At 47.2% G+C, this 13780-nt stretch overlaps 1 protein-coding gene across 1 annotated transcript; it reads right to left on the reverse strand.

Moving 5' to 3' along the window:
• Window positions 1-4833: 4833 nt before the first annotated feature.
• Window positions 4834-7924, reverse strand: MIR1915HG (MIR1915 host gene). The gene is given in 4 exon segments (XM_008002454.3): window positions 4834-6445; window positions 6447-6531; window positions 6534-6751; window positions 7547-7924. Coding segments are annotated over 4 exon segments (657 nt in total). The 5' UTR covers window positions 7846-7924; the 3' UTR covers window positions 4834-6390.
• Between the last annotated feature and the right edge of the window lie 5856 nt (window positions 7925-13780).

Consider the following 13780-nt stretch of genomic DNA (forward strand, 5'->3'; position numbering starts at 1 on the left):
GAATAGCTGGGACCACATGCATGCACCACCACACCTGGCTAATTTTTTTTTTTTTTTTTTTAATTTTTTTGTAGAGACGGGGTCTCCCTGTATTGCCTAGGCTGGTTTCAAACTCCTGGGCTCAAGCAATCCTCCTGACTCTGCCTCGTAAGTGCTGGGTTTACAGGCATACCCCACCTAAACTGTTTCCTTCATCTACTTTTAACTATTTATTAAATAACTTGAACAGGCTAAGTTCAAGTTCCAAGTTACAAAAATTGTTGAAGAGAGCATTTATTTTTACATCCTAAAAATGTGAGATCTAATGTTGTAGACAAAAGAAGTTAAAAATCTGGTGCAACAAGATGAATACAGAATAAGAAAAGAATTAACTAAAAAGCTTTCTGAATTATCCAGCAATAGTTCTAATTTGAATTACTGCCCATGCCAAAACATTACCTCTGCAATTTTATGACTGCTGTATCTGCTACTATTAACTTAGCTAACAACATTTGCTCACAAGGAAATAAAACACATACAAGAAAAAACTGACACCAAAATAGTAAGTTGACAAATTTGCTGTTGAAAAGGAAAATAGAAAACATATTTCTATGAAAAATTATGGAGAATTTAAATTATTTTAATTTTTCAAATATTCTATTTGTCTCACTAGAAATTTTTTCTATTTCTCACTAGAAATTTTAGTTTTTTTTTTTTTTTTTTTTTTTTTTTTTTTTGAGACGGAGTCTCGCTCTGTCGCCCAGGCTGGAGTGCAGTGGCCTGATCTCAGCTCACTGCAAGCTCCGCCTCCCGGGTTTACACCATTCTCCTGCCTCAGCCTCCCGAGTAGCTGGGACTACAGGCGCCCACCACCTCGACCGGCTATTTTTTTGTATTTTTTAGTAGAGACGGGGTTTCACCATGTTAGCCAGGATGGTCTCGATCTCCTGACCTTGTGATCTGCCCGTCTCGGCCTCCCAAAGTGCTGGGATTACAGGCTTGAGCCACCGCCCCCGGCCTTACAGTTTTGTTTTTTAAGATACGATGTTTTGCTCTGTAGCCCAGGCTGGAGTATAGTGGCACAATCATAGCTCACTGTAGCCTCTAACTCCTGGGCTTAAGCAATTCTCTTGCTTTAGCCTCCCAAAGTGCTGGGATTACAGGCGTGAGCCACTGTGCCCCATTCAGAAATTTTAAAATTCTTAAAATGTGCAATCAATTATTTCATGAAGCTACTGAATATTTTCATATAAAGAACATGCCACAATCAGTAAATTGATTGATTTCCAATCAATTTACGTAATTTATGAAAGGCCATTATATTCATGTAGATAAATGTATATGTGTATTATGAATCAAATTTATTTGAAATCTTCCTGTATAGAATAAAGTATGAACTTTTAGATGACATACATATTTTTCCCATTCTCCTTAATAATATATTGGGCAGAATTGTTCATCTAAGTTGACTTTGCTTTTTTGTGGTAATTGTTTTTTCTATTTTTATTTACATAGTCAGATGCTAAGTTTTAAGCTTTTGAATAGTATGTCTGTCTGATATATCACTTCTTCCAGGAGCCTCCCTAAGAGAACTATAAATCTGCAATGAGAAGGAAGTATGGGCAAATGAGTGAGAAAAATGTGAAGGAAAGAATCCTTGCTAAACATTGCCGCAATTGAATATTTCACACTTAAATTATTCTCACCATGTTATTTCCAAAGGGTTGCTCATTAGGTTTTCACTTGCCTTGATGACCTTAATTAGACTTGTTCCAGATTTATGAGAACTGTAAAATTAGGAAACTTTCATTAAACAAACAAACAAAAAAATGAAAACGCCCGGATGGTTTTCCAAAGCACATACAGCATTACTTAAGACTATGATTTTCAGCTAGTTGGATATATCTATCTACAGCTCTAGCCAGGTCTGTAAGAATTCTGTGACTGAGGCCTAATGGAACCAATTTTCACTCTGGCAGAACAAATTCAAGTTCTAATACTAACTTGAATTCCAGTTTCCTTTAGATGCCAGGAATCAGATCCTTTAAGAGGAAATTGTATCAGCACTTCTGCCTATTAAGCGATATTCCATATAGTTAGTCTAAATAGCTAGCAGGAACAACTGACTCAAGTCAAATCTAAGACAGAAAACAAATGATTTTTTAATTACTGAAATTGTTTTATTATTATTTTAAAATACTAGTCAAGTGCAGTTATTCTGTTGGTGGTGGTGGGTTTGTTTGTTTTTGTTTGTTTGCTTTAGTCTTTTCCTTTCAGGGCCTCGATTTTCTGCAAACTTCACTTATCTTGACTGTGGACCACTGACCTTCTTTAAACAGGAACAAATATATTCACTCACCTACACTAACAATCATATTACAGTCACAGGCCATTAACTGTCACTCACATTTTTATTACCCTGCATCTGATGAACATTGATACACTTGGGTGTCTTCCTCTGCACTGGGAAAAAAAAATAATTTAGATAGAATTCTAAAAGTTAGCATGCTTTGTCAATAGCTTCATTGTTCCTCATGCCCATTCATCACGTCTTGCTTGCTATTGAAATCCTCCCTTGCTTTGTAACATTATTAAAGTCAGTCATTATTAAAGTCGTCTCAAAAAGAGATACCTCTGCAACTTCTAAGATGTTGTCAACCAGGAATCATATTTTCAATACTTCAAATTATATTGTATTTCCAAGCTTTGGAAACAAATATAATATTCTTGCATATTTTCTAAGATGAAATTTCATGTAGACAGTGATGTGATAGAAAAGATGATGCTTATCTAATGATTTTGGCATTGCCCCTTGATAACTATGACACTGAGAAAATCAGCATTGGTTTTCCTATTATCAGAACAAATTACAGTCCATGTTCTGGAGTCCTACATGTCTTACATTTGAGAGACACAAATCACTGGGAAAAAAAAAAAAAGGGAAATAGTTATATCTGTATCCATCTAGTTTCACTAACATATCTTTAAGGTACAGATTTTTTATAACAATCACATATGGCCGGGTGTGGTGGCTCGCACCTGTAATCCTAGCACTTCAGGAAGCCGAGGTGGGCGGATCACGAGATCAGGAGTTTGAGACCAGCCTGGCCAATATGGTGAAAACCCATCTCTACTAAAAACACAAAAAAATTAGCCGGGTGTGGTGGCGAGCGCCTGTAGTCCCAGCTACTCAGGAGTCTGAGGCAGAAGAATCCCTTGAACCAGGGAGACAGAGGTTGCAGTGAGCCAAGATTGTGCCACTGCACTCCAGCCTGGGTGACAGAGCGAAATTCCATCTCCAAAAAAAAAAACCCAAAAAACAAACAAAAAAACACGATATGATTTTACAAGACCAACTTAAGGGGGATTCTTATGTTGCTTTAGTTTTGTTTTTCACAAAAACTAGATTTAATTCAAGCTTCACGAAAAGGTTAAAATAACACACAAGTAAGTCCATAGTTCCTAATTTTCCAACCCTTCCTTCAGTAGGCATTGCAGGCCATTTGAACCAGATAGTTTAAATTTTTGATGGTGCAGCTAAGTGAATAAGCATCCCTCCACAGAATGCATGCACTGTTGTGTCATTTTCAATTAATGTGAAATAGTTTTGCCAAAATATGACTGCAAATGTGAAGCTGCTATTCTGAACATTTGGAACAACTATAGCTCATTTTTCATTATGTGTTGTTTTGGTATAAAAATACTGTTTAAGCAGTTCATGAATACTCTTTTCTATTTAATCACAAAGAAATATATTCAGAGTGAACATGATCACTTTATTGGTTACCAAAGATCCTTGGCAAAGTGCAAGCACCGTGAAGAATGAAAGTAAGTCTTCAACAGTTTCCCAACTTCAATGAAAACCTATATGGGCCTAGATTTACAGATTACATATTAAGAAAAAGTCTGTGCATGATGTATCTGCTGCGTGTGTATTCCTATGTGGGAAATAAAGCAAGCCAGAGAGAAAGTGGGTGGGGGCACAATTGCAAAAAGTTATCTCTCCTAGGAGATTTATTATTGGGAAATGGAGAAACAGATAGTTCAGCACTCTTCTTTCTGGTTACAATACAACACTAGAAAAAAAACTAATTTTTTATAATTTACCATAGAATCTCTTGTCTTAGACTAGAAGGAATACAATCCCTGTTACATGTGTATATATGTCCATGTGTACACACACATTTTTCTCTTCTGAAATTTTTATCTCAAATCTCTTTCAATCAAAATGAGTTGAGCTTCAAACAGGATCTGGGTGAGACAGAACCTTTTTAAAACTGTGCTCAACTCAGTGAATGCTTTAAAAGTGAATTAATGAATAGTATCCTCAAATGCAAAAACATGCTCAAGACTGACTGCCTGTCTACATTTTGATTCTGAAAGAAAGTGCTTGGGTTTTTAAAGAACAAAGAAGAAAAGCCTTCATTTTTCCTTCCTTCCCTTCCTCTCCACAATTTAACCAAGCATTTTTTGCTAGGTTCTTTTCTTTAACATAAAAACAATAAAGCTCTTCTGTCTTTCTTCTCTCTTCCTCTTTCTATCTCCAGGACCACAAATTTGACTAAAAATAATTGTCCACATGGAATCCTTAATACATCAACATAGGAAGGAGACACTCACTATCCCAAGACTCAGCCCACCTGGCCTAGATTTAAAATATGCATTACAGGCTGATTAAGTCTGGCGCATGGTTTATCTGGTGAGCGTTCCCCACCCCACTTCTTGCGGCTTTGCTTGCTCATCTAGGGGTTCCTGGAAGGCCCCTAGCACCCCCTAGCAGGGCGCGAGGTAAGTGGAGAGTTTGCCCGGGTGCTGGGTGATGTGCCCGGCAACTTCTGCTTTTTCCCCTGGGGGAAACTGTGACGTTAGAAAGGTATCTGCAAGCGTTTCTTCTGGTTGGCCTGGAGGTTTCCCGAGCCCCTGGACTGGCGACCCAAACCCCTACACTTCCTGCACGGTGCTTGGAAGAAACCCAGATCAGCAGACAAATCAACGCGCACCACACACTGTGCCCCAACATCAAGCGCCAACATGTGCCTTTCAGGCCAAACGAGAGTACGGACCCCTTGCAAGGAGCATATAACCTCGGCGTGACCCGTGGAGAGGCGGGACCCCAGTGGAGAGCGAAGCACGGAGAAGCCTGGGAAGGAGGTGGTGAGAGGGGCACAGTCCAGGCTGCCCCATGCGCGCTGGGGTTGTCGCCGCGCGTCCTGCGCGCCCCAGTGCCCCTAGAATCTCCAAGAGAGCAAACGTGAGCGCGGATCAGTTTCTCTCTTTCCCAGAAAGCGAGCTTTTTATTGAGGGGAAACTTAGCTGGGAAAAGTCTGCTCCTACGTTTGTTTTGGTTTTTCGTCTATTTGCTTCCCAATTTAAAAGTGGCCGCCTGGGCGACAGGCTTGCGGTTTTCACAGTGTAAAACGGATTAGAGGGAAAGCTCCAGCCCCTCTCGACTTTCGCTTGCGGTTTGCAACCCCTGGGGAGGGTCTGACCCCGCGCGGCACTTGCCCAGGCGAGCTTCCCTTGCGGCGGCCAGACCCGCTCACGGACTCGGTTTCCCCGAAGTAGGACCCACTAGGTGGGCCGCTGGGCCCCAGGCCTGGCAGGGCGGAGCCTAGGTCGAGCGCCCCGGGGTTGGAGGTTCCCACGGTGCTGGGAAACTGCGCGCCCCAGGTCCGCAGGCAGCCTCCCTTCCCCCGCGCCCTCGCACCTGCCCTCTGCTCAGCCGCTCCCGGTCCTGGGTGTGCGGGAGTCCCGGGGATCCCTCTCCTGGAAGCAGAGGAGGAATTTGGTGCAAAAGGAAGGGAATTTACTGCGGATGGCACCGGAACCTGGATTGGCTTGTGCGTTTCCTGCTCTGGGTACGTAGGTTTCCCCTAGAAATCTGGAGTTCGCTGAGGACCCTTATTTCCAAGAGATTGTGGGTTCACATACACATACCATTTACATACACATACCATAAGTTCACATACACATACCATTAACTTAATACCATTCAGTTAAAAATAAAGAAAAAAGAAAAACTGCACTTCGATCTTCTCCACTTTCCCTGGTATCACCAAATAAATAAAGCATGCGGACGAGAGTGGGCTGCTGCTGGGGGCTCGAGAGGTGCGCGAGACGAGGTTACCCTGCGGGTCTGCCGCTGCCCCCGGCCTCTAGCACCGCACCTGCCCACGAGTTTGCGAGATAGGAGCGCCGAAGGAGAACCCCGGACCGCCCAGTCTCACCCTAAAAACTTGTATCCAAGAGTCCTACGGTTGTGGAAGTGCCAATCCTCCGCGACCCTTTCCTGCTGGCCTTCTGCTTTTTATAAACGAAAATAAAAGTTTGATTTAGGCTTAAAGAAATGCCATTCTGGTCGTTCCTCCCTGAAGCGAGACTTACGCATCCTCATATACTCGCAGAGAATTTTCAATCTCGCCTGTCGAAATCGCTATCTGGGCATCCGCGGACGAAGTCCTGCAGGTGGTAGGGTCAAGGGATCAAGCAGATAGCAGCAGGGATTAGCACACTCCGGCCGTTCCAGACGGTCAGGCCCACTGCTCGAGGGAAACATGCAGCGATGGAGCCAGGGCTGCGGGCTGCGGACCACGAGAGCCGCGCACGCGGGCTGGGAACCCGGTGGTGCCACCTTAAGAGTAGGGTCGGCGCAGCGGCTGTGGAGGCGCCCGGTACCTGCAGGGGGCGCTGCTGTCCCGTGGTTTCTCCCGCGCCGCCGCGTGCAGCGGGCCTGGTGGCTCCGGGGCCCCGGTCCCCGGAGGGGGTGGGGACGCTGGGGGAGGAAGGGATCGAAGTGCAGCCGTTAGGTAAGGAACCCGAGCCCTCCCGGATTTAGAAGCGGCCTCAGTGAGGCGTTTGCAGGAGGGAGATTTCCATCATTCGGCCGCGAGAGGAAACGTGGGGAGACGCCCTCCCCTACCCCCACTGCCTGCCTTCCTGCCTCCCTCCACCTCCGCTCCCCGACCCCGACCGTGCTTCCCAGACCCTTTGTTCTCGAGGTTGGGAACGGCTGGGTGGGGGTTCCCCGGGGAAGAGGTCCCCCGCGCCACTCGGAGGGGAAGGGACTGTCGCCTGCCCCGCACCCGGGTCCTCCCCGGTGCCGTCCCTCTCTCCCCAGCTCCTTCCATCGCGTGCTTCTGTTCTCACTCGGACTCCCCCAGCTCCCGAGCTCCGGCTCCCCAGCCTGCACAGTCTGCAAGCCCGCCTGCCTTCCCACCTCCCCGCCACCTCCGAGGTCCCCGGGAAGAGGGGAGGACAGGGAGACGTGTGGGGGAGGAGAAACCACAGAGCCTTCTCGGCGCGGAGCATTCCCAGGGACCCTTCCAGGCCCAACCCCTGGGACACGCTGCAGAGGCAGGGCTTTCCTGGCGCCGCCGCAGGTCGCAAGGGCCGCCCCCGCCGCGTCACCCTGGGGCCCACGGGTGCACTGCCCGGGCAACGAGGCAAGGCGCGCCCTCTCAGCGCCAGGACCCAAGACCCCCAGCTGGAGAGAAGGGGACACCGTGGTCCGCGCCCTGGGGAAGCTAATTGCACACGAACGCCCCCTCTTCCCCGCCCCCCACCGTACCCTCTGCAGCGCCACCCGCGTCGCCTCTCCGCCGTGCGCCACCCTGAGGGCTCCCGCGATTGTATCTTCTTGAGCACAGTTACCAATGCGTTCAGCTTCGTTTCATACTCGGATGGAGGCGTCGCGGAGGGAAGCGAGGGGACAGGGATGCGGGAGTAAGGGAAAGGTGGGGCGGGAAACCGAGCAGAGAGGTGGGAGACGTGGCTGAGGCAATGGCACCGGGCAGCGCCGCCCGGAGTCCCGAGTCCAGGTCCACGAGGCAGGCCCCGGTGCAGCCGCCCCCCGGCCGAACCCTGCATGTCCTCTGTACTGTAGACGCGAGTCCGCGGAGCGCCACTCACACCCCCGCACCCCTACAAGCTCCCACGGTAGAGGGAGCTCGGCACCAGCTGGGTCACAAAGTAGGTGCCCCCACCCCCCACCCCCAGGTGAAGAGGACGCAGCCCGGCGCCGTCAGCTCCAGGCTGCCTGGAGCCCCCTCCGGCCTCTCGGCGTGACCCTGGTCCTCACTGGGCTCGTCGCGAGCTGCGCTAGCTGTTCTTTCAGCAGCGGGTTCCCCAGGACACACCCCGGCCCCACCCCCCGAGAGCTGGCGGCCAGCTTAGGATGCCAGGCGGCCAGGCGGGCGCCCTGCCAAATTCCGCGTTCCTCTCCAGGAGACGGGGAGTTGCGTCCCAGGCTCAGGAAAGCCCGCAGTTCGGGCTTGGGACTCGCTTGCAAAGCCCCCTAAGGCGCCAGGGACGCCTCTGCAGGTTGAATTCCTGCTCCGTATCACTTCAATTTTAATTAATCTTTTAAAACACCGCTGTCACGTCGCTTGCAGAAAATTAATCAAACTTGAATCCTTGTTGCATAGCAAGAATTTCGATCCGAGTCTTTTAAAAAGGACTTGACTTTGCAAAGTCACGTCTTTTACAGTTCCCTCATTCCCCCTTTAGCAAGGGAAATATTGCAAAAGTCAAGACATGTTTGTTTGGTTCTTTCTATCTTCAAAATGAAACTTTGCTTATTTCTGATCTTTATTTTCCTGTCTTTGAACAACAACAAAAAAAAACCCGAGATAAATTGCCTACGTCGGTTAATTCAAAATATAATTACTTTGAATGATCTTTGTTTAAGAGCCCAGATAAACTAAGATAATCTTAATTTTAATATGACACGACCCCTATTTTTCCTTGCAAATCATGAGAATAAAGCAGTCATTAATTAATACCAAGATATCTCCATAGAAGATGGTATCTGGTCTCGCTGAGACACTGAAACATCAGTTGTATTAGTAATTGATACTGTATAATTGAACATGAAGATAACCGTCTATTTTTAACCTCCAAGCTTAGAGTTTATTTGGTGATTACTGAGCTCCTAATAATTAATTTTTGTTCCTTCTTACTGCATAAATAATTCTTCTGACTGCCAGTTCCCATGCAATGCAGAGGCTTCTCATTAAAACCTACCCCTCAAAATATAAGATTGTGAAGCTATATTGTGCAGCAACTCCTTCTACTCCATTATTTGTAACATATTTGTTCTATTTCATATCTTCCTGGTACATTTCCTTTGCTGTGATTTTCCTACTAAATATGTGAGAATATAATTATAACATCTTTTACCACAGCTTTGTATTTCTGTGATCTCTAGGTTCAGTTTAATACACAATAGTTAAGACTTCAATTTTTCATGTTTCTAAAATGTGAGGATAGTTCCATTGAAGAATCAAAAATACTTGTATAGTGAATTTGCCATGATTATATTCCCAACCTAACACACAGTCCACTTTAACTCACACTTTTCTGTTGTTAAAAATAGACTTTGCTCAAACACATTCCCTTTTTCCAGCTTGAGTTGAAGATAGTTCTTACAATTTCCTGGGTTAAATGTACACGCTAACACAACCTTTGACTTTAAAAAACAAATTCCCCTCCCATGTTGGAGAGAAGTCTTCCAAACAGTTATGGAAATTTAAACTGTAGCTTTAAGGTATCTAATTATTTCTTAGCCTCAGTTATTTTGGGGCATCAATGATCTTCACTTTTTAAGTGGAAAGGGTTATATTTTTCTCATATATACAAAAAACTCTCTACTTATTTTTCCGATAAAGTGTCTCCCAAGTATGACATGTTTTATACCACACAAATGTTCTTAGTACCTCCACTACCAAATCCATGCATTTTCCTTGTCAGTGCTCTATCTAAAGTGTTGGAAAATATATAGGGTTTCCACTTTTATTTCCCCCTTAGTATAATTAAAACTTTAGGTCAATATATAACAGAGTGATTCTCTCCACTTGGATTTTATATTTTCCCACTATAATTTGGACTGAAATGGGATTAAAACAGGATCTAGAGTTCTAATCTTGGTTGATGTTTTGGTGTATTCACCCTAATGAGTCCTATTCCCTGGGGTCATGAAGCTCCCAAATGTCAATCAAGCAAACTGATTCAGAAATGCCATTGTTCGACTCCCACGTCACTCGCCTTCCTCTCATTTTATTTAACAATACCGGAGTTCTCTGATCAGTCATTCGGAATATGAGGCATTATCTGGGGAAAATTCACAAAGTGTCTTGATCTTTCTTTGGGAGATACTGTTAAGGGGTATCCGCAAAGCAAAAAGTGCTTGTTTATATTTCTGTCTTTGGACCGCACTATGGATGGAAAGAACCAATGAATACTGCTTGAAAGAAAATCATACCGTAAATCCGTCAAAAATTAATTCGTCCAGTTGAATGTTACATTTCTATTTTCTATTTTCGTATTGGAAGCACCCTGATTTGTCACCAGAGGAGAAGTATGACCTGGTCTGGGTCCAGTTGACATGCCCCCACTTTCAACCCTATTTTCACCACTTAATACTATTAACGTGTTTAGTCTACACTAGTTAACTAGGAATTTATTTGGGGGCGAGGAAGAGCTAACCTTTGCTCCCGGAGTTCTACCCAGCCCACTCAGATACGTCCGGGAGCCTCCGCAACTCGCATTTCCCAGTCGCAACCCTGGGTCATTCCTCCTCCGTCCCAGCTCCCGGACAATTCCCAAAGCCAAAGGCGTCGAGCGTGCTACCGGCTCCCACCAGCACAAATTAATAATCAGCTTAACTCGTGGAGGCTTTGAGCCCCAGTGCTCCGTTCCCTGAAGCCTCCCAGTGCGGAGCCCGGCTCCTGCGAGGACTTCTTTGGAGGGGGGCAGGGACGGATTTCCTGGGAAAAGCCGTCGCTGGCGTGTTGCACCTAGAGGGCTGTGGGCAAGGAGAAACGCACCAATGTCCCAGTTCTGGGTTCTCAGATCGGGATTCCTCCAAAATCGCGACAGCCGCTTAGGTGTTGGGTGCTCGCGTTGGCAGCACAGAGCGCCAAACGCACGACCCCGCGCGCCCCGCGCGACCTCCACGAACACTTAGAGCCGAGGTGACAAGGGAAGGCGGCGGAGATGGGAACAGGGGGTGGAGCCGCTCTCTGGTGGAGCACGATCGATCACTTTAAAGTAAAGGGTTCAAAAGTTCCAAGTTCCCCTTTGGAGGGGAGAGGTAATGCTTCCCGCGGCCTGCTTCTCTCTGCGACCCGCAGGTTCCTGGCAGCCGCGCAACCACTGGGGATCTCGGTTGCAGCTTGCGGGAGCCCCTTCCGGGGAACAAGCTGTCCTGCCCGCGCAGCCGTGCGAGGTTGACGCAGCTGCTAGGGAGCAGTTTGGCTTCCCCGGGAGTAGCGGAATTGCTCGGCACAAACGTGATCTCAGCCCTCCGGGGCCGGGGCGCGCGCTTTTCCCTTTCTCAGCAAGCGGGAAAGGCCTGTTGGCGGAGGCCCGCGGAGTGCTGGCGGCCAGGCGGCGCGAGGCTTCGGCGGAAACCTGAGCTCCCTGCGACCTGTTCTGCTAGCAGGGGCTGGGGAGAGCCCCAGTAAGCCGCCCCAGAGGCGGACCGTGCAAATTCCTGAGAAAAGCCCTCTAGAAAACACCAAACCCTTCCAAAAGCCGTGGCTCTGCCCCTCCCTCGTCCTGCGGCCTTCCATCCTGCGCGCTCGCATCACACAGCCGGCCGTCACCTGCGACCTGGCCAACGGGCTAGCCACCCCTCTGCGTCCCCACCCTGCTCTTAAGCTCCTTCTCCCCCTGACCTTTCTGAGGCCTGGGCGAGGGTAGCCAGGGTGCTGCAGAGGAAATGAAATTGTTCTGGAGATTACAGTGGGGCTTTGGGCCAGAAGGGGTTTTTCCTCCTTCTTTTTCTCATGCTTCCATGTTAAGTGCAAACTTGTATCTCCCGTCACAAGAATAGCCAAATTTTCTCGCTTATTTGCAGTTTTGCAAAGTTCTACACACAGATCAGTGAACCTTAAGCGCCCTTGTTCAGCCCCACATTGTGGAGGTTTGTCAGGGGCCCTGGGCAGTGAGCGTAATGACAGGTGAATCCAGCAACCCCAGGGGGAGCCCGACCTAACCCCAGGACTTACAGTAGGCCAGGGGGGCCAGAGGCTCCCCACACAGCTTCCAGCAACAGGTACCCTACACCAGAGCAGGCCTTCAGGGTTCTTCGGCTTAGGCCCTGGGCCCAGAAACTCCCTCAGTGACCTGGGACAGAGAGACCCCACCCGCATGTCTTCCCCCAAGGTGATTCCTTGTCTCCAGATTACCCCTTGGTCACACAAGAACAAGAATCTCTGCTCTCTGTGCCACCTGCCCAGACACAGCCAGGCCTTGTTTCAGCTGCAGCAGAGGCCCTCACAGTGTAAGCCCATTGGTGCTTTCAACCTGCTTGTTCTTCTGACATGATTTAAAATAAAGAAGAGGAGGAGGAAAGGCAGAAGAAGAAGCAGGGAAGAGAAGGATGGGGGACTGGGAGGAAGAGGAGCAGGGAAGATGCAGAATAAAAGATGACCAAAGGGGATCAGCACAAAATGGAACGATTCCTTTCTTATCCAAATTGCCCCATAACTCAGTGTTTCCCACACTCTAAAAGAGAGATAACTGGTTTTGATAACTACTAATACTTTCTCAAAGTAACTTTTCTGAGTGAATTTTACTCTTGCACCTGACTGGACCCAACCTACCCCTCTCCCCAACCTGAAGAGAGGAATAGGCCATGTAGCTTCGGGGAGATAAATAGCTTTATAAGGCATAATAGCCTCCCTGTAGCCAGTCATCACTCCACAGAAAGCCAGGGAGATTCAAGCTGCGAAAACCTAGGTGCTTTGTTGCATAACCAATCTCAGCCTTAATCCAGCCAAGGTCAGCCCACATTAGATTCCCAAGAAATGGGCTTAGGGTTCCTCCTCCTGCCTGGACCATTCCCAGGTAAGGAGGTCCTTATAGACAAGTACATCTAGTACTTACAACCAAACTCCAAGTGAGAGCAAGTCATCATTTGTGATGAGAGTAGAAGACCATGGTAGAGAAGGGAGGAGGTGTAGATATGTATAAACATATGTTTGCTTTTGCCCAACTCTGCAATTCTAGCCTGACTCAGTCCATCCTCACTCAACTACCAGGGTAAAATAGAAATCAGCCTCTGGGTTGTCAGAGAGAGAGTAGTGGTTGTGTGTGTATGTGTTGGGGGATGGGGGTTGTTGCTTTCTCCAACCCCAGGCTTGTGTATAAGGAAGGATATCACAGGTAGGAAAAGATGGAGTAGAGGGAAAGAGGCCAGAGCAGAACCATAGTCTACAGTCGCTCTGAGGAAGTCATCCTCATTAAAGAAATCCTTTGTATGATGCTGCATGTCTTTCTCAGATTTGTGGCAGCCACACTGAAGGAGGAGGCAGCTGCAGGAGCTGCCGCCGCTGCATGCAGGCATCCAGCAGTGTGTCCCTAGCAGCCGACTTGGTGTCCCCAGTGTGAAGAGCCCAGGCTTTGCCCATCAGGCTGTGACTGAAAACAATCCCCCGGCTCCAAACAGCCTCCACAGTGACTACCCCAAATCCCTAAACAGATTCCTGGACTGAGAGAACACAGTTCATAGCATGAATGCCTAAGAGCTGGATTCAGTTAAAAAAAATAAATAAATAACAGAAAATCCCACCCAATTATGAAATCACTAATGAAATCATGTGTGGTAGTGGGTATTTGTCCCTGCATGGATCACAGTTTCATACTTTTGTCCCCAGAATGACATTTCAAAAATATTCTTCCTACGTAGCACCAAAGGCTGTTTTTATGGCCTGCTATTGTGAATCAACCTTCTGTAAACTATATTGTGCATTTTCCCCTGGATTTTAGTGAAAGAAGAATTGTGCAAAGCAACTGCTTT

The sequence above is a fragment of the Chlorocebus sabaeus genome, chromosome 9, assembly GCF_047675955.1.
Source record: "Chlorocebus sabaeus isolate Y175 chromosome 9, mChlSab1.0.hap1, whole genome shotgun sequence".
NCBI classification, from domain to species: Eukaryota; Metazoa; Chordata; class Mammalia; order Primates; family Cercopithecidae; genus Chlorocebus; species Chlorocebus sabaeus.